The 26,318-nt window shown below is 38.7% G+C and overlaps 1 protein-coding gene across 4 annotated transcripts in view; it reads right to left on the reverse strand.

The window, feature by feature from the left end:
* Positions 1-10,950: 10,950 nt before the first annotated feature.
* epha7 (eph receptor A7) overlaps positions 10,951-26,318 on the reverse strand; it is a 92,347-nt gene continuing 76,979 nt past the window's right edge. For all 4 annotated transcript variants that reach the window (XM_030404545.1, XM_030404544.1, XM_030404543.1 and 1 more), the window contains exons 11-17: positions 26,047-26,232; positions 24,518-24,579; positions 24,081-24,290; positions 22,490-22,639; positions 17,681-17,874; positions 16,897-17,052; positions 10,951-15,148 (exon numbers count right to left, since the gene is read on the reverse strand). In XM_030404545.1, the coding sequence (XP_030260405.1) occupies positions 15,034-15,148; positions 16,897-17,052; positions 17,681-17,874; positions 22,490-22,639; positions 24,081-24,290; positions 24,518-24,579; positions 26,047-26,232 (1,073 nt within the window). In that variant the 3' untranslated portion in view covers positions 10,951-15,033. The remainder of the gene's footprint in view (positions 15,149-16,896; positions 17,053-17,680; positions 17,875-22,489; positions 22,640-24,080; positions 24,291-24,517; positions 24,580-26,046; positions 26,233-26,318) is intronic.

The following is a 26,318-nucleotide window of genomic DNA, read 5'->3' on the forward strand; positions in this document are numbered from 1 at the left end:
ATTGCTGCCCAGTGAGATGGTGATTTGCAGAGAGGCACGTCCTGACCTTACAAAGGCATACACCCACTCAAATCGTTCTTGTTGACCTCTGACTGCTGGGATGCTACTGATCAGTCCTGATTAAACTGGTTCATTCACTTCCCTCAGCTCCGCTGACAAGATGCCCAATACAGTTTTGCCTAACACGCATAGTATGTATCTTCCGCCACTAGACATCAGATCAATCAATACAACAAAGACAGAGTTTGATGATGTCATGAAATAGCATGGGATCACGAGAATTTGTTTTCTGTCCAACTCAAAAGATGAGGCTATACAACACAGGGTCTCGTCCTTTATAGACATTTTAATGTGGAAATGTTCATGCTTTTAAGCAATTGGCTGGCTGTTTACACTCTTGCACCCATCTCACCACCGCCCTTGCATCATTGCATTTCAATAATAACTTCTAACAATCTTTTATTTTTTATCTTTTGAACACATTCCTGTACAGCTCTTCCGTCTTTATTTATCAATCATCTCACACTCTTTCACTGTTTGTTTATTGTCTTCAATGTATGTACCTTCTTCATCAAGACAAATTCCTTGTTGGTGTAAAATCCTTCTTGGTTATTAATCTGTTTCTGATTCTGAGTCTGTTTAGTAGACTACAATTTTAACGAGCTGCTCTTGATGAATCAGTTGTTTACATTTCTATGCAATGGGTTAGCTCTAGGCCTAGAATGAAATTAATGTTGTAGGAATCATTCTGGACTTGGCATTTAGCTCCCGCTGTCTTTCATACTATATTTTTAAGCGTGAGAGAACTGGATATTTTTGATGAGGGACAACTGCATTGTTAACATTTGTAACCATGACACAGCTGACCTTAAGACATCATGATTTTTAAACCAAAACATGATCTTTTCCTGACCCTAATTAAGTGTTTTTTGTGCCTTAAGCTGATCAGACAAAACTACAGTGATATAACATCATAAGATATATAGTTGAACCTAAACTAACATAAAATACCAACATCAAGAAATGAACAGTTTCAAAATATCTGTTGTTTGCAAAAATATACACTGCAAACATTTATTCTAGTGATTAAGCGGCTGTACTTTGTGTTTCGCAATAATTAAGACATTAGGAAAACATGCTAAATTACGATAGTAACAATGAAAAACCCGCTAAACATTAGCATGTTAGCATTGCTGTTGTAACAGCATTAGCATGCTGAGGCTCAAAGCTCAAAATACAGCCTCACAAGGCTGCTAGCATGGCTATAGCCCATTTTTTTATAAGGAATTAAAGTCCTGAATGGTACTAGCGCCACCTCAAGAAAAAAAAGGAGTAAAACAGTATATTTTATTTAATATAATGATTTGGTTTGGTTTCAGAATTTGTTTGCCAACTGTTAAAAAGAAAACAAAAAGAAAACAAATCAAAAAGAAAACAATGCACCAACATCTATCAGGTAGGATGAATCTACCTCTCTCCTAAAGGGGCAACATTATTTACTCTACCATACTGATAAAGATAATGATCTACAGAGGATTGGGATTGTTTATAAATATCAATAACCTTGTGATTTATTGATTAGGTTTGAATTCTCCCATATTGATTATGTTGTTATTCAGTATCCCCCCTGAATCACTGCTGTGTAATGAAAATGTGACTTTCTGTCTGTTTCAGGCAACCTTGTCTGTACAACAGAGACCTGAGAGTGCTGTTGCAGATGAAGAGGGTTTTTATGAAACTCATGCAGTCCACTTTAAGTTTGAACTTGCACTTGTAATTAGAGTGAATATCAACACATAAACTGTTTTTCCAAATGTCATTGCATTATCGCCACCCAAGTGAATCTGTTGAACTTTTCCAAAGATCACTTTGTGGTGTAACAAAATTCATTCAGTCTGATTACCAGCAGAGGCTGCTCTGCAAACTGCTGCAAGTTAGAACAATGGCAGCAGATGCTGTAGACTGTTGTACTGTATACAGCACTTATCCTCTCTGACATAACAAGACTATAACCATTACAAACAGGAATCACACAAATCAAGTCTTTCATCTGCTTTTGTTTCTGCTGCTATAACTGCATTTCATGCTGTTCACACTGCTATCTTCAGTGGCTTAAGGGCAAAATGTACATGCTCCTATGAACCCCCATTACTCACGCTCTATACTGTGGGCACAATTACAATGTGATGCTACCTGGTCTCAGCTTTGCTTTGTAGTAAAATTAGATTTATAAGCATAAAACTAAACTACTGAAGGTAGGACCCGATTTAACCACAGGGTGTTTCTTTAGGTCAGCGATCCATGATAAGGTAGCACAATTACTACCATCTTAAAGCACTCATTGTGTCTGTCATACTGTCTTGGTGTTTATCCCATAATGTATTTTAAATCAGATTATAAAACATAAAACAGTTTACACAACATATAAAAGGGGCTATTGAGAAATCTGGCCTGACTAAGTGACCGGACCAGTTGTGGTTCCATCAAACTATCCACCACCCAGTTCTATTCTTCTACAGCAGTTTGCCTCATCTTCTTTCATTATAATTTGTGTTTAGATACACTTTGCACTTTCATGGGAAACTGTACAAGCTGCCTCTTACTCTATGCTACCTGTTTTTCATACCTCACATCTAATTCATATCTGATAATGATGTTAACTGCATTCTAGGGCACTATTTAACTTATTAACAAAGTTGGGAAAGAAACTTATTTTATTCAGCTTAAATGTTAACAACCTGTCATGTATGCACTGATGCTGATTTTTTATTTTGGTCAGATGTAAATGATGTCTTAGCTTTAATTCTGGCACAGGCAAGAAGCTGTGCAGTGTCCCTGTCAAATAAACAAACAAATACATTGTTTGCACTATAAGAAGTACAATACAATACTTCCTTTACTGCCATGACACTTTAAATTGGATCATCTCATCTCATATTAAATCATTCATTTTACACTTGTGAAAATTTAGCCAAACCTGAAAGCTAATTTTAATCATCAAATAAAAATAACAAGAAAAAACATATAAAAACAGCTCTACTAGTATATGGAAACCCTCAAAATATCAACTTGAAACACTAGACTTACATTTTTACATTTTTCATTTAATAGTGGTGATAATTAGTATAGTTTTATTTGAGCAAACACTGTATGGTACTTGGAAAAAGACACTCATAGTATAGAGCATTGACTATGGGACATGTGTTTGCAATGAATATAATAATACGAAATAAAATAAAATTAGACAATTTGCTAAAAAATTGCATAATAACAATTAACGCAAACAAGACTCTATAAATGAAAATAGGATAAAAACACCTCTTTCCATTGTCATTCTGCTTATAATTATAATGAATCTACCTACTGTAATACGATTTCCTTGTAGTACATTAGTTTATAGAAATAATGGTAGAAATTATTTAGTCTCTCTGAGTCCCTTCAGAGTTGCACACAGGACTGAACTACTCTCAGCAAGCAGCAAGCAAATGGCAGCAGTTCCATCTCTCATTCTGTTCCACTGTGTCTTTGAAGAAACCATTGTATCTGCCAAATCCATCAGCCTTTCCCACTGAGGCATTTCCCAGCCAGTGAAACTGATCATCTACCTTTGGGATTGTAGACCATAGCACAGGGAGCCATATTTTACTGCCTCCTTAAATACTTAATGCAGGAAGGTGCCACAGGCCTGGACATAAAAAGGACCCCATGAATCCAAGGCGGCCAGGCCACTCTCAATCAGCCCAAAGTATCCTGAGACACTCTGAATACAGGCATTTGATGAATCAGACTGTAGCTGCAACACTTAATCAAGATGAAATTTAACGTAAAAACGGCATTGAAATAAAGCTGCGGCCAAACTTTTGGCTCGGGATCCATGTGAATTATGAGCATGTTGGAAGATTCTGCGCCACATCATATTGAACAATTCTGCATCTTGTGATTTTAGTGTACTGAATGTGGTGCGATGGAAATCAGTGTTGTGGTGTCAGATGCTCATGCATGAGACTGGAGTTTACATCCTGTTGAAGTTTCAACATCACTCTAGTGTGGTCTGGGTCTTATCCATTCACCTCCAAAACATTAAGACTGAATTGGGTAGAGATGTTGGTGTTGGATTAAAAAAAAATGCTTTTTCAATATTGTGACAAGTGCAACTAAAATTCTATTAAGTTCTGTTTTACATGTGTATAATTATAAATCTCAGACACACATCTGTCCAGACAAATAAAAGCATATATAATTTTTTAGGGTAATTTGGGTGGGCTGACCCTTCAAATGGAGGAACAGAAAATTTCACTTCAATGAAGCAATTTGAAGTCCCAAATCACAGTTATGTAACTTAAAATATCAATATACATCGCTTCAAATATGCATACAATTTTGTCATTCGACTTATTGAGGGCTGCATTTCCACTAAATAATCAAAGATGCCTGTACCATATTTTTCTAAGTTGCTGGGCAAAAATGTTGTCGTTTTACATTTCTGCAAACCACAGATATGTTTAATTTGTACATTTCGTGTGTGTCATTTCGACATTTTAACAATCCATGTCATATCATGTTCATATTACACGTACATGAGCTGATGTTCATGCCAGGAAATGGAGGGGATAGTGCTGGTGTGAGCAAGGCGAGACATCTACCAAGTGAGAGGCCACTGTTGAAGGCAGAGAGTCAAACCACTGGATATTTTTAAGTAGAATTTGGGTAAAACCTTTCCAGCTGTGTTCGGGCAACAAAACATTTTTGACAAGATTTCAGGACAATTTCCAGCTGTTTTTGTTGCAATAAAACCTGATGTTTTTGGTTAAATGTTGGGACAATTTCCAGTCCTGTTTGTGGTGACAGAAACAGGTGGCTATATGTATTTATTGAAATCGAAGGTAACCTGTAAACAGATGTGGGCCACAAACAGAACATCAGTGTCGAACACTTATATTGGATATTTTTTATGGAGGAGTGGCCATGTGGCTTTGTTTCATTTGGCATGACATTTGATTGGACAGTGTGAGAACCTGAGGCCGAACCTGAAAGTGGTTGTCTCACACCAGAAATGTCAACTTACACATCCAGCACACGGAGAACTATTAATTTGGAGCAGTGCTGGCCATGTGACCGAAAAAAATGCTTGGATCCTTAGCTGCTAAATATTCCACTATACAAGCTAGTTGTTAAGGTCACTACAGTGAACTTTTCAGTGTTTATGAAAGAGTCTGTTGATCCCTTTGATGATTATAAATGACCTCTAACAGCAAACAAGACCATTATAAAGTTAATAATAAATGCTTGAGCCATTACATATCACGTATAAAAACACATATAAAACCTCATCATGATCCATCCTGCGGTGTCTCTCTGTCACCCGCTTCCAAAACAAATTCGCGCACCACCAGAATGCGCTAACTAAGCTCTTTACAACTGCAGGCGCTGGTGTAGTTCCGCTTTTGTGAAAAGAGGCCGCTAGAATCGAAAACAACTGAACCGCATCACTTTAAATTGTCTGTGGATTTCTCAGTACCTTTGGTGCAGCTAATGGTTGCTTCACTTCAGCCAACAGTGCTTCATTTGTAGAGCAAAATCATAAAAAATAAAATTAAGGAAAACATGACTTCTTCTTTGATAATAACATTGATGTGTTTTCCTCAGACAGGAATTCATACATTATTTGAGCTTGATCAGTGGGTGAACTTCCACACAAAAGATTGTATCTGCTGATGTAACACCACTGCTGTTTGCTAATTTTCTTTAAAACGAGATTTGTTGTTTATTTACCCTTGTAACTGTCACTCAGAATTCTCAATTACCTTTGCCATAATCGTTTATCCTGAATTGACAATCAATCGGCTTCAGAGGGATGCGAATAAGCTGTGCTGAAAATATGATGTTTTTCCTTATAATGATGAAACCTGAGAGAAGATTAAACCGAGAGACATTGTTTGATTTTCAGATTATTTTGTTGACATCTGACATAGCGCCAGAGTAGCTTTTTACTTAAGCGTACACACAACATTAAAGGGAAAGTCAGGGCAAAGTTCAATTCAACCCATTCTCTTCAATACTGCACACAGTGAACTTGAGCAGTTATGATGTTTGCGCCATGGGAGTGGGGGTGCGTCTCTGTTAACATAGCTATCACAGCAGCTTTAGACTGCTGGAAGGAGGAGGTTTTCCAGTCCAGTACAGGAATGAACACCAGAACCAGAGTGGGGGCGAGGGGACAACAGAGACTAAGACCAGAAAAAGAGGCGGTTACAGAGCAAGAAGCAAGTCATGGAACAACACAGCCACATTAGATGCCTTCCCAAGTTCTATGTCTTGTGCTGTTATACCCGCTTGATGTTTGACTGGGTTAGTAAAGTTGTCAACTCACTAGTTTTTGATCATATGCCAAGTCAGCCCATTTCAACAGAGGTTTAGCTGGTAGCATCTTACAGCCAGGTGTTATTGTCTCTGGTTCTAGTTATGTTACTGTAGCTTTACATTACTTCAAGCCATACGTTTTCAAAGTGTAACATTGTTATGGCATGCTCAGATTTGTTTGTAGTTAGCACGCAAAGTTAAAGTTGCATGTCCTCTCTGGTCTGCACCCCTGTCATGATGTCAGTAATAGCCATGGACACAGAAGGTGGCTGTTCTGAGGGGGCTGCAGCACCTTTCTAAAAGAAGCCACTATAAAAACTATCAATTGATTAAAAACAATTGTGATGTGTGATTGCAGGGTTCTCCCCTGAAATTTTTAGTGTTGCGGCGCACCGTCTGTCCGGGGGGGGGGGGGGGGGGGGGGTGCGAACGCTCGTCAACGTCAGTCCGGGGGGGGAAGACACGGACGGACGGACAGACGGTCATCAACTCCGTCAGCCGGGGGACGGACGGACGCTCATCGCTCATCGTCCGTCCGTGCGACCTGACAGGCAGGAGAGTAATGGTGAACCGCTCCTCAAGCGTGCCTGTCAGGTCGCACTCAGGGAACGTCACTTTTTGCCTGCCATGACGGCAACGCGCAGGAGGTGCAGCAGCTAACGTGAATAGTTCAAAAACCTTCTTTTTCATAAACTCTGTGTACACAAACAATGTTCTCAATGCTCTTGTTCATGAGTAGAGACCCTAGTGATGCTACGAGCAAAGTTTCATGTTGTGTCGAGCCTTCTTAGTGTTCTAAAAATAGCAATTTTGATGCTAGCATGTCCTTCCCCATGCACTCCCGTTCAAAATTAACGTGCCCAAAACTGAAACTACAGTAAATCTTAAAAGTGCCTCTTTCGTCCTAATTATGCTTTCACACAAAGGTTTGACTCATATTCAATCCCAAATAAAGCCTTGGTTGCTTTTTGGCGAGAGTTTCGCTTTAAGTTCACACAAGGATTTAAGGGGTCAGACAAACCTGCAATGAAAAAAAGCACTATATATGCAACTTGGTCTAATAGGCAACAACTCATTTGATTTAACTTTGCAACAAAATCCACGACATAATGAGAATGGATTGATGAGTGATGCTCTTCCCTACAAGCTAAACTTTTGTTGAAGCACCAATTCTTTCTTTTGGGATACAGGGCCCTTTTCCCTGGAAATGACCTCTATTTTTCATCAAGAGCAACAGATTAGGCTTGAAAACTCTCCTTTGTTGCATCTGTAAAAACAACACAAGATTTCCTCAGAGAATTCACTTAAACTGTGAAAAGCAAAGCCTTTGTTTTCTAAATGGGTCATGATCTGTTTTCCCTGTGGAGTCCAACAGGTAAACCATTAGTCAAGCCTGCACGTTCCTCCGAATCAATTTACACAGTTTACAACCATTCATCTCCATATCCTCGTTTGACTTATATATTAGATGCAAAATGTCAGATACTGTAATAATGGTGACACAGGGTTCAGGATTATTGCAGAATCACCAAATACAAATGATTTCTCTCTCTGTTATCTTCCTCTGGCAGTCTGCCAGGTCCCTTTGTTTTTCTGCGTACATCATGTGTTTGAGAGATGAAGACATTTTGTACTCTGATACATAAATATCCAATATGTGATATGTAATGTAATATGTAATATGCTCCCTCACATTTAAAATTCTATTAAGGAAATACAAACACAGCTAAAGTTAGCAAATAGGCTAACAGGCTGGGCACACTGGATTGTGTGCAGCACTGCTGCGTGGTGTTACCTCTCACTTTTCCTTTCGGCGTTCATGTTAACAGATAAGACTGTTAACACTGAATCAATGAGAAGCGATTCTCACGTGCGTGTCAAGCTTGGTTGCTGCATTGTATCATCTAGAAACTCTGAGTCTTGCCTATTTCTACTGCGACACGTTCAAAATTCAAGCTGAAAATGACCTGAAGACAGTCATATGGACATCATGCCAGCTTTTCACTACAGTTTTAACTTCTGTATCTGTAGAATATGTTACAGACATGAAGACACAAACAGGTGAGGAGCAGTGTCTTTCCTGTGCACTCTCTTTCTTTCACGTTCACTTTCGCTCCCTCGTTGCCTCGACTTTTCTCATCCTGAGTTTCTTTGACAGTCACAACTTAAAAGAAGGCACTGATCTGGTCACAGATTAAGGGCACCTTATTTAAACAGGAACTTTTCAACCAGCTTGTGTGTAACTGTAAAATGTGTAACTTCATCCCTTTTTGCATCCTCCCAAAAAAGAGAGGCAGAGCTGCCCCTCTCTCTCTCCCATTTGATCCAACTACACTCTGTGTCTGTGGACCCACAGACCCACATTTCAGTATAGTTGGATCGAAGAGTGTAGTTGGATTGAGAGAGAGGCCGCTCTCCCTCTCTCTTTTAGGGGTGTCTCACCAAACTCTGATCAAACTATCTAAACTAGGCAGTGCTGATAAACTACAAACCAGGATTATGTTACTACATTGCTTAATCATGCCTAAAATGTTTCAGAAATATTGTTTAGCTGCAATAGAGGAAGATCGTGAAGCGGTGGTTGCCACCATATTTTTTTCTGCATTGTGTAAAGCAGAGGCTCAAAAAATCTGTACTGTACTGTTGCAGGTTTAAAAAATATTTGTCTTTTTACTGCATAGTTGTAATCAAGGCCTATTTTCCCAGCAGTGAAATACTTCTTTAAATACTGACTATAAAGCGGAGTATCCATCTTTAGATTTTAAACCCAGGCCTTAAGACAAAGCCCCGGAGAGCTATTACCTTCTGCGCTCTAAGACTCTTACTGCAATACTTCTGCAGATGATCTCACCATATAAGCATGATCAGACTGTGCAGCTCCAGTGACTTAGAAGTGACGAGTAGCCACCGAGAACCACATAGAAGGAAGCCAAATTCATGCGAAAACCAAACTATTGTTTCACAGAGACAGTCGTGCAGCAGGCTTGGAGACAGCATGTTGAGCCACTACTGGACTTACCAAAATAAATACCAAAACTGCTGAAAGATGTGATCAGGAGAAATCCATTCAGGCTCCTTCATGGAATTTGAAGTTCTGGAAGATTAGAGTACAAAACTGAGATGTTTTGAGGAGTGTTTGGACAGTTCTGGCTGTCTTATCATGTATGCATGTATAAACAAGCATTTCCACGCGGTCTCACAAGCAAATACACATACAAACCTCAACGGTGGCTGTGAGTGTAATACAGGACAAAATGAATAATAGAAAATCAACTGTATCAGGGAGAGGATATCTTTGAACAGTCTTTTAAAAAAAACAGAAAAAACAAAAAAAAATCCTGACTCTTTATATTCTGGTTGGCAGATAAATAGCAGATGAAATTGATGTTGATCGACGACTGGTCTCCCTCTATGACTGGTTCTTCTTCCCAGCAGCCAACCCAGTATTCCTAATAACTATGCCCGTATTGGATGACTCTGAATCTCATGATTTATTCAGTGCGAATGTATAAAGCAATGTAGCCTTTATTTAGTAAGACTGGTGTGGAAGCCGGCATGGTGGGAAAGGGTTGTCACATGTAAGATCTTCAGGGCTCTGAATTCTGGCTCCATCATAGACCTACATAACATCTGTCTTTTCATAAACTGTAGCCACTATCTTGTCAACTGTATTTTAAAGGTAATTTAAATTCTGTTTATATTCAGTATTCAGCATTCTAACAAGCTTTTTGAATGCATGTCCTTACTCATAAAACATTTGTAGAGAAAATTCTAAATCCTGTAAATCCTGATAAGGTCTTGATTTATTCTTTAAATTGGTACCTCTTTCTGATAAAGCACCACTTAAAATGTTTGGTATTATACCTACTGGCTTTAATAATAGTTTTATATATAATTTTTAAACCATGACTTGGATCAACTTTGGGTTGTCAGATTGTGAAAAAAATCCTGATAGAACTGTCTGACCACTTAGTTTAAGATAAGGGCAATTCAATTCTGATACATAAGTATAACCACAGGGCCCAGATTTATCACATCTATCACACACAGTTATCCATGTAGGATGTTAAATGCTGAGAACAGATCTGTAAAGCTCAAAATATAGTCTTCAATTATTTGACATCAGACCTGACCTGACCTTTTCTATATTTGAAAGAAAACAAAATAAAAATAAAATCTTAAACACATAGCATGTGTTTCATGGCCAACGCCTATGTTGCCAATGAAATCAGTTGTGGAATATAACCTAGACCTGACAAAAATACTATACTGTACTATACTGTATGTTCAAACAAGGACCAGGCTAAAATATTCACAAAGGTTTTCTTAGCATTTATCACTGACTACAGAAAGACTAACATAACGAGTATTTTATCTCAATTAAAGCTCAGCTAAAATGTATGTGTTTCTTTGATTTTGACAAAAAAATTGGAGTTCTCGCGGGCTAAAGATTGGTGACAAATATGAAAGGTAGAACAGTAGTTGACTAAATATGACCAAAAATGACATTGTCTTCTGATCTCTGCAACTCTGAAAAATAGCTCATAAAATGAACACCCAGTGGATAAAACATGACAAAAGGACAGCCAAAACTTCTATAGAGATTGTATTATATTTCCAAAAATATATGTACAGTCTATTACAAAGGTTACAAAGCAAAAAGAATTGTCTATGTAACAAGAAATTGTCTAATTAAATGATCTTACAGTTCTGCTGCTGGGGAAAATACTTTTGACCAGTGAATATTCTCAATACCTTCGTCACAGAAAAATAAATAATAAATTGACAATTTTTATTACTGTACAACAAACTAAAAGGCAAATCAAAGCAACATCAAAGTAAAGATGGAAATCCTATCAGCTGTCTTTGGTCCTAAATGAAAAATTATGTACAACTGAAATCTTGTGGGTGACAATAATTCATCTGCGAGATAGAAAAATATAGTGCATTTTCAATGTATTCAGAGCTCTCTACTGAGTAATATGTGTAAAAAACAATATAAATAAAATGTACAAGTTTTACAATTAGAACATATACAAAGATTCCCTCAGATCTCAGCTCTTTCTGAAACAATCAACAATGCTGCGCTCTTTGGAATTATCCACCACCTCGCCACAGTGGTGAAACTAATTTCCAACTGCTGAACCACAGGATATGAAAAATAACTTCATTCTTTATCTGCTGTTCTGATTCCAACCAAATACTCTACATCCTTTTTTTTTTTTATTTATTTTTTCAAACATTTTTTATTCTTTTTGTGTTTTTGTTGAAATAAAGTTGTTTAAGTCCAGAGTCGAGCCACCTGAAGTTTAAAATGTGGATGAAACAAGTTGAACCGGACAGTAAAGTGACTGTTATTGGGGAAGGTTACGTATGATTTGGACATTTAATCGATTGTATCCTGGCCATAATCTCAATTTGGCTCAACCGCTGTTTCCCCAGCACAGGAAAAAGGGGACAGAGGTATTTAACCCTGGGGTGTGAGGGGCCTCCAGGGGCCTGGTTTTAAAATCAGAGCAGGGAGTGGGGTTCAGAGAGAGTGCTGCTTGTGAACTGGGGAGTTTTGTGCTGACGAAATGACTTCATGCCGGTACTCAATTCAAAGGTCTGGCAAAGGCCCAATTGCTGAGCTCTGCTGTATGGATAAAGGGAGGGTGTGTGTGACATGAGTTCGGAGCTGGTTGGGGCTAATTCCTGGTGTCTCCTCACAAAAGGCGTGCCCTATGGTGAAATTATAAATTCACATCCAGACTATGCTGGATCATTCCAGTTGATGCCTAAAATTAACAAGCATCCACATTAGCTTTTCAGGTCATTTTGTCAAAATCTTCTGTCTCCTGTCCTCGCTAAGTGGATTACAAGCTAACTTTAGTCAGTTAGCAAACGGCAAAAGTGCATATCCATCCCAGTCATCATGAATAAAATGTTGGTTGTTTCTGCAAACCACTGATATGTTCATATTTTGTATGTGTCGACATCTATTCTGGTAACTAGGCCACAGCCAGTGCCTGATTAAACTGTGGCACAGATAGAGCTTAGTTAGTGTACTGAGTCTCAACCAGTTAAACCTCCTGGATTTTGTGATGATTTATAATTTGTTTAAACAAAGTAAACAGGTAGTAGTGCTGTCGTGCTGTGTATGTGAGGTCAGACAATGACACAAGTACAAAATAATTCATTGATTGCAGCTCATCAATATTTAGTTTCCTGCAGTCCTCTATGAAAGTGAATGGAATAATTTTGAACACTTGAATGTGTGTGTTTGTTGCTCCACAAATCATTATTCTGTTTTATGATTTTAAAGTTTTGGGGCAAAATAAATACAAATGAATGAAAGCAACCTGTTATCTTTAATCAGCTATATTGCATTTGCAGTAAATGACCAAAGATAGGAGTATGCCTTAGTGTGGACAGAGGACCAGCATGGAGAGAAAAAGACGTGTTCTGGCTTAATGTGGATGCAGACACAATGAATGAAGAAAGCCACTAATGGTTTTACTGCTCGTCAGCGAGCTGAAGGTCGATTCCTGACACCGTTATGGTTTTTCTATGTGTTTGAGATGAAAAAAGTTGAAAGAGATGACTGCAGCTTTGAAAATATAGATTTATCTCCCAGGTTACAGCAGCAGCAGTAAAAGAAAACTTTGTAATGGTTTTCTTCAGCTAACACCGCTCCTCTTTACATGACAGTTGAAAAACTGCATTTTCTCACCTAAGAATACTGCACTAAAACACACTCAACATGGAAACTTACTCTTTTTTTGCAGTTGGGGTGGAGACAGATGGCACTGAAAAGGTTGATTGGCTTTTAGCACATGTTCTACGAAGCCCCCTCCCGCTGTTTTCCATACAAAGCTGTATGGAGGAAAAGAGGAGCAATCTTTAGAGACATACATGTTCCATCACATCTATGCCTGTGAGGGATGAGTGGCGGAGATGCATGGATAAACAAGGGAACTGCATGGCTGTCTACAGAGCCAGTGATGTTGCGATTCAATTGCACAATTTGGCTCAGGCTCCGTTGTTTGGTCCTACACTCTCAGACCCAAACCCTGAAGAGGCTTTTTGACTGGTGTCTGAAGATGATGTCAGCATGACTAATTGGCACCTTTGTAGCATTTCAATCGGGGCCTCTTTAACCCCTTCAGCCACTTGATTCAACATCTCCACACCACCTTAGATTTTCATACAATGTTTAGAATATTATAGTGGCAAAACACGACACGATCATTTCATCTGATGACTTGGCACAGCAGTTTTGCAAGCACTTTTCATACCATTTTTTATGAGGAGAAGAAGCACATTGCTTTCCTTTTCTGGTAGTGACTGAATCGTTCCAAAGGGTTTGTCTCAGCACAGCACACACGCGATTAAACCTAGCACCTTAGAAATCTCAGGTGAGGACCATTTCTACCTGGTAATTATTGCTCTATTTAGTCCACTTCTTCTTCTTTGCTGACTGTGTCACTCGTGGCATTAAAACTGTATCCATGCACTTCACCAGTTCAAGTTCCAGACAAAAAGACATCACACAAGAAGGAAAACAAAAAAAAAACATAGGGAGGGAGCTTGTCCACACTTTAAATGAACCGCATAAAGCATTGCCATTGAAGTGCCTAAAATAGTGGCAATACTTAATCTAACACATTTTAAGGCAGTTTTACATCTATACCTTCCCTGGATCCACCTTTAAAAATTGTATTTGCAGCTGAAAATGGACAGTGTGTGCAACATTTTAGGCAAATGATGGCAAAACAATTTGCGGTGGGTTCAATTTCAGTACAATCTTTCAACAGTGCTGCAACACTCTACTCAATAACCAAGTAACAGTTTTGTTTCCTGTAGTGAACACAAGACAAAGGATATTGCTACTCAGATATAAAAGTCTGGTGATTCAAGAACAACTCGCCTCAGAGTTGCACTCTTCAGAAAAATCCTTAATAATAAAAAATCTAAAACCACTTCAAATACCCACTACTGTAGGCTGCAAACAAGCACGTGAGGATACCATTTTCACTTCAACAGCACATGAAGGAAAACATGAGTCACTGCAAACAGTTCAAACAGTCCAGCATGTGTCAGCACAAAAAGTACCTTTGAATCTGCGGCTAAAAGGTTCCCTCTGTGTTTGGATAAGAGTTTACCCTGTTGTCAAGTCCAAATAGAAGAGAAAAAACTAAAACTTCTGCTGGGGCCACAACAAGCCACTGTGGCAGACGGAAAGAAAATTAACCAAAAAAGTAACAAGTGAAACCACAGCAAAGTAGACAAAGTTGTTTTTGTTCTTTTTAAAGGAAATCTTAAGCCATGGTGTGCACAGAAATCATTCACTAAGTTAAAGAAACGTAAAAGTCAAAATCCTGTCCTACGCGCCATTTGATATGTGGTTGAGTTCGTAAGCGCTTCTAAAAAAACTAAAATAAACAAAAAAGGAAGTCGTCTTGTCCAGGTAGTTTCTTTTTTTGTTGCTGTTTTTTTGCCCTTTTCCTCTCTTTAGTGCCCTTCAAAGAGGCGGACCACAATCCTTCACTGAGGGACAAAGGAATGATTTCACTCTGGACACAGCCAGAGGAGTCGGACATAACAGATGTCCGTTTACTTTGACAATTATCCCAGCTACGTCCGAGGCACTGCTCCAGAGAAGTTCTGTTTCTGTTCGTTGTAGCCCGTCCATCACACCTGGACACCCGTGCCATGGAGATGCAACATCTGGGCTCTCATAGTCTGTATGCTGCTCATGATTTTTTTCTGATGGCCCACCAGCGTGATCCCCAAGCTCATCACGTCCCTGGAAGACAGGACAACACATCAATCAATGCACCGGACCACAGTAAGGGGCAAAACAAGTGAGATTTATGGCCTCAGCTTTTTCATTATTGAGAGTAAGGGGTCTACAAAAGGCAACACAGCAGTCCTGTTTATGAATCTCTATAATACATTTCAACATCAATTTCAAGGATGATGAAGCAAAAAACTGTGATCTGAAGTTTTGCTCTATTCCTTGGCAAGCATGTTTGGAAAGTTTATGTGAACCCTTGAGCAGTTTATGGAGATGTGGAGACGGATGTTGACATCTGATGGTCGATGGAAGGTCTGAGTAGCAACTCAAGGGCAAGCCACAGTCTGGGCTCGCGCTCACATTCAGCTGCTCTCAATGCGTAAGAATGCAATAAACAGCAAAGGGTTCGCACAAGTTCAAGACACTGAATATGAGGACACAAATGTTTGATATGGCGTGAGGGGAGACATTGAAATGGTTGTTGACCACAAAACATCAAGGTTGCTTCAGACAGCTGCAGCTGATTCAGAACGCTGCTGCTCGAGTCCTAACAAGAACCAAAAAATGATATCACATCACTCTGGTTCTCAGATCTTTACACTGGCTTCTTGTCTGTCAAGGAATAGATTTCAATATCCTGCTGTTGGTTTATAAAGCACTGAATGGTTTTGGGCCAAAATACATTTCTCTGCTGCCACGGTCTGAACCATCCAGACCTCTGAGATCTTCAGGTACAGGTCTGCTTTCAGTCCCTAGAGTCAGAACTAAACATGGTGAAACAGTGTTCACTTATTATGCACCACATATCTGGAACAAACTGACTCTCACCTCTTTTAAATCAAGGTGTGCCACAGCCTTTCACTGAAGCCATTCCAAGGCTTTGAATGGCACTGTTACTTTAATCTTTAGTCTTGTCTCTTTTAAACCTATTCCATTTTAGCTGATTTTTCCTACTTCTCAAATTGTTTTAATGTTTTGCTTCTTGATGTCTTAATACTTGTTTTTTAATGTATTCTAAATGTACATTTTTTATTTCTTAATGTAAATCTTATGCCCCCGTAAAGCTCTTTAAGTTGCCTTGTGTCTGAATTGTGTTATACAAAAAATTGTGCCGTATCTTGCCATTATCCTGTGAGATTTTAGATCAGTCAAAAAACTAAGCCAACATGTAGCTCTTAAATAACAGTACATGTTGGTGTTTCTGTTCATGTTAATGATGATCTGAAAGAAGAAATAGATTAAGGCGAGGCTGAAAATGGGCTCATAATGGCTTTCACTTTCTACCAAGCAAAATAATATGCTAGTCATTGTAATTTTTTTACATAAAATGCTGTTCAATCAATTCCAATCATTTGGGCCTTGCTGTTTTGTAAGTGTTCAGCTACAATCAACAAAACATACTTTGTTTAGACGTTTACATTTAAAACCAGTGGGAAAGAGTGTTGGATTTTTATTTTATTATTATTGCTTATTGCTCAACTTAACAATAATGAGACAGTAAAGTTATACATAAGGGAAGAAATACATGCCTGTCTGTGAAAATGTTTCAAATAATGGGCCTGATCCTCTGTGTAGTTTTGTATAAAGCTGAATTAAACAATTCTAGAGAAAGACAGGTGATTATTGAGTCTCATTCTCAGGTAGTCAAATACTAACCAACACAGGCATCAGTCTAGGTGATATCACAGTCTAAATGCGGCTGCTATTAATCTTCTCCACCGATTCTTAACCACTCGAAAAACTTCATGTCTACTTACTCAATCGACATCCTGGCCACAGATTCCAGGGAACTGTAGCCAGCTGCTGTGAAGTTGTCTCTGTATCGCTCCATCTTGATGGCTTCCAGCCACTCTCCCACTGTGCAGAAAGCGGTGAAGTCTGGTGTGCTCTGATCTAACAGTGGACTAATTGGTCTGCGGGACGAGCACAGAGAGATGTTTATGTCTTATGTACAAAGGAAACATTCCGCTGAAAGCACAATCAAGCAGGAGACGAGACAAAGCGTGGACCAAAGGCATCCAACAGTGCAGCAAATTGCGAGAAGGGGAAAAAAAAGTAGCTGATTGGTGTCTTCAATTATCAAAAAATTCACAAAAAGATTGAGAATGTCAGCTTTTGTCTCTGAAAAGTATTTTTGTAAATATCTGATCGCATTCACCACATACAGTCTCCATATAATAGTGCTTTTTTAACCAGCTGTAACCTCTGAGTTTGAATCTCACCTCAGGTAAGTATGTTCTGACTGCAAATAGAATTCATCTGACAAACGTCAGACTGAGGTCTGGAGTTCCCACTGCACTTTAAAGTACCAGGAACTCATTACAGCGATTGATTTAAAAGCCCTGCTATTGACCATAAAGTGATGGAAGGTGCTCGGGGGTATCGATCCCCTAGGATTTATCTTTCATCTCTGAACTATAGAGACTAAATCATCCACTTAACTCTTTGGATCATCCACTAATGTGCTAAAATAAAAGTTTAAATTATTTATTGTATGAAGCCAGATTTCACATGATTCACCTTAGGGTTTTATTTCCTCACCTTGTACATGTTCCCACTGGAGTTTTTAAGGTGTTAGGGTTGCGGATCATCTTATCAAGGATGCCAACAATCTGATCAAACTTGGGACGCTCGGCTCTGTCTTTCTGCCAGCAGTCCAGCATTAGCTGATGCAGGCCTGGTGGGCAGTCCATCGGGGCTGGAAGACGGTAGCCCTCCTCTATTGCCTTTATGACCTGGACAATGCAAAAAATATTGAGTCATTAGTGTCAGTGTTAAGTATAATCCTTACCACATCCCTTTGTTATCACCCTGACAACTCCAAGCTATTCTTACAAAGTGAATAGTTTACTCCTTGCCATCTATATTCTTCAATCATCATTTTGTGAACAGACGTGTCAGAGCGTGATCATTTGTTGGTTACCTACAGCAGATGTTGTGCATTGAGGAATAAAGGGTCTAACCAGATTTGATGACTGTGTGCCAGTTTTGTCACAGTGAATGGGAACAAAGTAGAAACATTGAAGGTAGCTACACTGATGAGCTTTGAGCAGTAATTGTGGAGTGACAGGTTTCTTACGCCTCATTACCTACTCAGCCTGTAAAACACTGTTGCATAATACCTTCCTGGCTCCAGGAGACCTTTGTCAAGTCTGAAAAATAATACTCATGTGATATCAGCCAGGCATATGGATCCAGCCATTTTGGAACCTTTCTAAGGACTAAAAGTCAGGATTTTTTAACTCTTTAGCATCAATTTTGGCCATTTTCATTTAAATCTGTTTCTCACATCCCCCTAACTTTAAGGAAGTATAACACTGAATTGTTGGAGAACCTCTTAAATAAATGATACCTCGTATTACTCATGTACTCGATCATTTCTAATAACAGCATTTACCTCTTCTGAGATCTGGTGACACAATGACACCAGTAGACTAATCATTTAGACCACTCATTTGAAAGAGAACGTGAATGTAAATGGACTTCACCACAAAAGTTATTTGCATAGGGTAAATTGCATGCATTTAAGTATGACTGAAACATCTAGTCGATGGCAGAGTATAGAGGCTGATCATTACACCTTTTGGAGTCATTTTACCTTTTGATTAAATGGCTTAAATAATATGACTGATTCAAAAGCTTACTGTTAGGTTTGGTTCTTGAGCTAAGTGATCTGTTGTAAATGTCTGTTAAGTTAAGTCACCATGTCCCTTCATATCAGCAGGGAAGTTGCTACACAAAATGTTGATATAATTCACAAGTGATAATAGCAAAAACATTACTGAGCTTTCATTTGATGGTGATGTGAAAAAGGTTGTGTAATTTATTCATTACCAAATCAGATGGGTTTTTTTTCTAATCTACTGATCCTAAAAAGGTTATGCATGATTTTTTTTTTTGCCCAGCTTGATTTTTGTTGTTCTCCACCTCCTGCTTTCAGTAAATGCTGAATGCTGCAACTAAGATTTTAACCAACTCTTTGAAATAGGCTCATATCCTTGATATCCATCCTTGTCTTCTTTACTGTCTGACAGCAAGTCTTATAATTGATTTCAATAATGCATTGTTGACATTTATGGCATTATGCCACAGTGTAGACTAAGTTGTTTCCCTGGGATTAATTCCCTGCATTTGACTCAACAAAAAGCTATGTTTGGCTCTGATGAATTATAGACAAGATCTTTCTGCAGACCCTTTAAAACCTAAGCCAGTGTCACTCCACATCATGCATGCAGTTTAGCAGAGAGTTCATTAAAAGTCAATGCTGTCAGAACAGTAAGTGCAGCATGCACTTTGATTTTAAGCCCCTAGCTCACCTTTCTTTATCGTGTGGATAAGAAGCTGTATACGTTTATGCATGTGTTCATCAGGTATTCCTGTCAGGACTGCTCAGACAAGAATGAGTCATGGAGGGAAAAGGTGTCAAAACACTGAAACTGTTTGGAAACATTCAAATAATGTTCTCCCTCCAGCTCCAGAGGATGTTTGCTGACATCTTGACAAAGTGAAACAATTTCTGACATTGATGTCTGTCAAGAAGCAAGCCTCAAAACATCACATTTGCCACTTTAATGCCTGGCCATCTTGTTTAGCATTTCTAACATCTGATTGTTCAATCAGCAGGCCTCTGCCTTGGAGCACCAGAGAATCTTAATCATGTTCAGCCATGATGCTGTGGGTGCTAAACACTAGGCGCAGTAAAGCCAGAACTCATTTGCCTCCTGCTATCAATCAAACTGTGTCAAGTGTCCGGCAATAAGGAACACCTTCAAGTGGTTGGGAGAGGTTGGACTCCCTCAGTGGGAGCTGGCATTAAAGCACGCTAGAGCTCTCAGAAAGCGGCAGGTGAGTCAATCATGATTGCAATTTGTGACATCTGTGAAAAGAAGTGAGGAAAAATGTGTTCTTTGAGGAAGAAAACTGTGGGCAACGTAAGGCATCACCTCACAGAATGCATTTGATAGTCTTTGATCTTAATTAGAAATCATTTTTCTGCGTTTCTAAAATAATATGAGTTTTTTCCCTTGCAATATGATGTAATTACAGAACCTAATAAATCCCAAATCTCTACAATTCCATTCTACTCGGTGCACTGACTTTCCTCACATCAACAGTCAGGTGGGAGTGGGACTCTGAAGGACTGTGACGGTTTTTGCTGTATGTATGTGTATTAGTTTCCTTGTTTTCTTATTCAGTTCTTCAGTGCTACATTGGTACAAGTTGCAGGAACTAAAATATCTTGCTTTGACTGAATTTAATGACTGCCCCCTGAGCAAAAGATATCCAACTCTCAGGAGCCAGCATGTTTTTGTGTCTTTTTTAGAAGTCTTTTAAACTTGGCTTGAAATTAAATTTTTTACGACCTCATTTAGGACGTCAACTTTAATTCAAGATGTCCAAAGGACAACTTCCTTATGATGTCACAGGTGGGAATCAGCCTCCAGCTGCAACCTCAGAACATGGGGAAGACTCTCTACCAGGTCTGCTACCATCCTCTAGAGCAGGGGTACTCAAATACAAGTCTTAAAGGGCCACACATTTTTCTTTTCAATGACTCAAAGGTCCACGTATGGAGGTCGGTCAGGCCACATGCAATAATACTGTAATATATATATATATATATTATATTTATTATTTTATTTCAAAACAAAATGTCTTTTTCATTCAAAACAACAACAAAAATACAAACTAAAATAAAATGTAATTTCCATTTTGACAAATTAAAATAGTTGAATAAAACTAAGTTTCTACCTCTCTAAGTGAGCACTCTGTTGCTTTTTGTTGTTGTGTCATAGATGTGACAAGAATCCTGCTTGCAGCTTGATATGACTATTTCAGTACATTTATTTTTGTTGTTCTTACCTCTGAATTTTGAGGAAATGTCTCCTCAAAATTCCAATGCTTTGTCTCATAATGCCATTTCAAATTGGAAATCTTCATCACAGCTATAGTTTCTTGGCATATTAAGCACATCTTGTGCTAGTTGGAGGGAGAATGAATCTAGAGGCTCCTACAGCCGGCAAAATGTCAATCGCGAACTGCTCCAAAAACGAAAGTGAAAGTTAAAAATTGCGCTCGCAGCAGTGAGTGACCCAGCTGTCTGTGTATCGTTGGCATGGAGACAAGTCCCAGTATACACGTGCCGACCCAACAAAAACACATAGTGAAGGAATAATAGTTTGGGGGCCATAAATAGGCGGCCGGCGGGCCGGATGCGGCCCGGGGGCCGTCCATTGAGGTCCACTGCTCTAGAGTACCATCCTTCCTCATTTAATTTCAGTTTAACTGAATATGATGTCTTAGTCATCAAACCTTCACTGTTCCAAGTGAGATAACAAAAACATGCTATGTACAGGATCTATCAATAATCAATTAACTTATTCAATAAATTTGGGGGATTTGCAAGAGACAGAAGCAGAAGACACTAAAATATCCTGACTTTTGGATTACATTACCCAGCTTTTCATTAGATGCTCGTTCACTGGTACATGTCAATATTGTTCAGACTACACGCCTCCAACACAGGCTTTCTGCTAAAAATGTTTAGTCTCTCAGTCAATGCTGAGTTGATCCTGTTGACATCAATATGACACAATCAGCCACATGGACCTTTTTATCATAAGTGGAGTAGTTTATTAGTAAACTAATCTTGATGTGTAAAATTGGTGAATTGACCCTTTAAAATCAGTGCATATATATATGTCTTTATACTGACTTCTATGTCAAAAGAAGACAACAACAATAGCAAGCTGTAGAATATGTATGAGTTGCTTGCTGTGTAATTGGCTCAACACTGCTGCTCACAATGATTCACATTACCATAAGTCATTATAAACATTTAAAGAAGTTTTCTGCATGACAAATATTTTCCACTTCTGTTATTCATAATAATATCAGCTTTGAATCCATGTTCTCAGGACTTAATTTTTACACCTGTCCCATTTCACAAATGTTTCTTCTTCAAATTGATTCAAATGGCATGATTATAGCAAGACTTCTCGAACTAATTAAGCCCAAGGTTACTGTCCCCGCCAAGCTGTTCTCATGGGGGTTCTGCAAGGAAGCCCCAAAGACCACAAAACTGAGCTGAACAGATTTTGTCTGTCATTTTCTATGTTTTAGTTGGAAGACGAATGATTAGACATGGACTACCAGTTTTATGGAATCATTCAATGTGTGCGGGGGATTAGATAATGACTGGTGATTTTCATTTTAGGGTGGACTGTTCCTTTAAATAAATGAATAATGTCTTTATACACAGATTTTGATCCTTTGTGATGTCCTCCATAAACATAATAAAAAACTTATAGCAGTAGCAAGTTAATGACTTCATATCAGGTAGTAACTCACGTCTTGATTGGACATATCCCAGTAGGGTCGTTCCCCATAGGACATGACCTCCCACATGACAATGCCATAACTCCACACGTCACTTGCAGAGGTGAATTTACGATACTGTATGGCTTCTGGTGCGGTCCATCGGACAGGTATTTTGCCACCCTGTTCAGTAAAATTCAGGTCAGTGGCTAGAATAAATATGAGATTCATCACATCCTACATCTTCACCTAAAACATCAATTAGACAAAAAAAACAAAAAACAAAAAACAAGAAAAAACTTTCTCACAGATTTAAGTAAGTATACTGGCACTACTTTCTCACAAGGCACTATTTGTGGTTGGTTATTATGTAACTTATGACATCATTAATTGTTACTAAATCATTAATACATTATTCATTGATTAATTTTGATCTCATTCATAAGAATGAGGATGTGCGATATGCACTAAACAGCTATTAAAATAGCTGGGAAATGTATTGTATATGTTCAAATTGTTACCATGGACTATATATGATCTAGGGCTTTGGATGTCATTATATGATGTTATGACATAAGTGTTGACTTGCACTGGTTTTAAAGGCATTAACTGCATTACAGTAAAGTGATGTCATTTTCTGAACTTACCAGATGGTTCTACTTGCTGTAATACTTTATATTCACAGTACTGATGATTATTTATCCATGGTCTATTTTTTTCAAAGTACCAATAGTCATATTGAGAAACCTGATTTTGTCACCCAATTGTAGTAATTAAGAAGTGGTATTGGAGAGATGTCAAAATATTGTGATTTATATTGTTTATCGCAATATATTTCAAACCACATAGCCTAGCCCTAGTATTCAACAGCTTATCAACTTTAAGAAGCTATGGCTAGACTATGAGTAACAGGAAATAAAGTAACTAATGACCGTTTATGAATGCCTTGAAGACAGTTTCCTATTTTTTTATATTTGGATGTAAACTGTAATATTTATCACAACTTGGCTTGTTATTTATGTATGTATGTGTTTGTTTGTTTATACATTCATTTAGTTAATCCAAATGTCAATTACTAATTTTAATGCCATTGACCTGATATGTGCATTCTAAAATTCTGAATAATTCAATTTACAATGACAAAAACAAAGGGAAAGATGCAATTTCTCAAGGTTGCACATTTCTTGACTTACAGAGTTATTTGATCATGAATATATGTGATGATAGTTGATTTTCTGCCCATTGTGTATGTTATAAACTTGGTGCTGACAGTGTAAGGGAAACAAACTGAAAATTGATTTCCTAGGATTTCCTAACCTGGCAGCCCTAAAGTTATTACCTGCTTGTGAAGTCTAATCCTTGCATTATCAGTAACCATTATACAGCATTAGTAAATGATTAACAAACCATAAATAAGGCATTTGTTAGAACTTATAAAGCCTTTAAAGTGGTGCCTTGTCAGAAAGTTGTATTGAATTATAACTTGTTTTGCATTTCAAAAACGGTGCAGACGACATGGTCGTGCACCTGAACTTCTGCTCTATGTTCATGCACCGGCTGCGACTTGATTAGAGAATTCAGACAGGGCGCTGGGTGGAGAGAGTGAGTGCTTTAATTGACTCACAGTTGTTGTGTAGACAGCCTCGGGATCGTCGTCTATCACCCTTGACAGGCCGAAGTCCGACACTTTACATACAAGATTGCTGTTGACAAGGATGTTTCGTGCAGCCAGATCTCGATGGACGTATCCCATATCAGAGAGATATCTCATTCCTGCTGCGATGCCCCGCAGCATCCCCACCAACTGGATGACTGTGAACTGACCATCATGTTTCTGCACAGCATAGAGAAACACAGGCAGGTCAGCCATCTTCACTGACCATGAGGAAAATGTAGGTCACAGCACTGCAGCAGCTCTAGCACAAGATTTATGATATTTATGTGATGCACAGATCCTGCTGCAGACTGCCTGCTGTCTGGGACACTTTCCAGCCAATGCAAAGAAAAGTTATAAAAGATGCTGCTGCTTTGAGCCTCATGCTCTATGAAGGTGATACTCACCCTCAGGAAGCCGTCTAATGAGCCGTTCTCCATGTACTCGATGACAATCATCACTGGTTTTCCTGGAGAGAAAAAAAAAGATGAATAAAAAAGAAAGTGATTAATTGATACCTGGATTTTGTTTGCTTACATAATGCTTCACAATAAACAACTGCGCCGAAACTGCCTCCAAGTTATTATTAGCTGCGTGTTTCATTGGCTTTTAATTAAAAGTTACCATCTGTTCATTTTATTACAGTGTCTAAATGAGAAAATGTTAAACAGGGAGTGTGGCTAATTGAATCAGATATAATGTCACTCTAACTACAGCGCCTTTACATCCCAAAGCTAAATATACTCAGATAAAAGTGATCGTACATGATTTTTAAACTGTCTCATGGCACTCAAAGTTTATATTGTAGTTTTTGTCAACTTTTACAGAGCAGCAATAGAAAGCCTTCTGACTGCTAACATCGCAAACTTGCACAATTCATGCATGGCCCTGGACAGGACGGCTCTGCAGCAGGTGACTAAAACCCTTATAACTCCTCAATATATATCATCCACCAGTACCTATTTTTGCTTATTGTGATGTAATTTCTTCGAGTTTCTACAAATGCTTCACATTCCTGCAATTTGCGTAACCCTCAATACAGAGTTATGTAGGTCAATGAACAACAATAAAATATTTAAGTGTAAAAACATATAAAAATCTGACTTTGTCATCCAATTTCGTGGCATAAAAACACAGAACATATTGATCCAGAAGATTACTAATGTAGAAACATGAGCAACAGTTATTTTCGTTTTGATAGTTTCCTCTGCAGTGGAAATACTTCCCCCAGTGGCTAAATTTATATTTTTGCTTGGTGTTATTTCTTGTTGTTGTTTAATGTTATTTGTTATTTCTTGGGTTATCTTCAAATGCTCAATATGCTCACAACTAAAACATATATGATAATCAAAACTACAAAATACACTATGCTCAGAACTGCTGTTTCTCTCAGTCTTTCTCTGACATCGGCCTGCTTCTTTACTCCCCTCCCAGCACTCACTGGCTTCTCACCACATCACGTGACATAATGATGTCATCATGCACATACAACATAATTAGATGGGAAACAAAAGCCTTAGCTTCCAGCTGCAAAAAGAATGCTCTACTGATTATGGTTGTTATTTTAGATTGAGTTAAACAGGATTATTTCAACAATCTCCTGCAACCAGTTAAGGGCTACCCGTTGGATGTCCATTTTCTTTGGGTTAAAACCACCAAGAACATCACTGGTGCCCAACCATAGAGCAACACTGACATTAGTGAGGTGTCTGCACAAAGCCCAAAGGATACTTAAAGCCAACACCCACCCCAGCCACAGTCTGTTCACCCTGCTGCCATCAGACAAAAAATACAGAAGAATCCGCTGCTAAGGAGCAGCTTCTTTCCGCAAGCTGTGATGCTCCTGAACTCATCCTCAATGATGCACAACCTTGTGTTGTAGAGTGACAAATACACATTAACCTTGACCCTTGATGTCACATTCAAGTGTGATTACCTCTCGTCACAACTCCCTCCAGATGAACTACATTAGGATGGTCGAACTGGCCCATAATGCTAGCCTCACACAGGAAGTCCCGCCTCTGCTTCTCCGTGTAGCCCACTTTTAATGTCTTGATGGCAACCGACACATCCCGTTTTCCAGGCAGCTTGAGCCGGCCACTGCACACCTCTCCAAACTCTCCTGTGTGGGATGAAGCCATTCATGAGTGAGGGGCGGTTGGGTAGAGAAAAAAAATCAAGCACTTCACAATGACAAATTTATTAGTG

This window comes from Sparus aurata, chromosome 22 (genome assembly GCF_900880675.1).
Source record: "Sparus aurata chromosome 22, fSpaAur1.1, whole genome shotgun sequence".
Classification (NCBI taxonomy): Eukaryota; Metazoa; Chordata; class Actinopteri; order Spariformes; family Sparidae; genus Sparus; species Sparus aurata.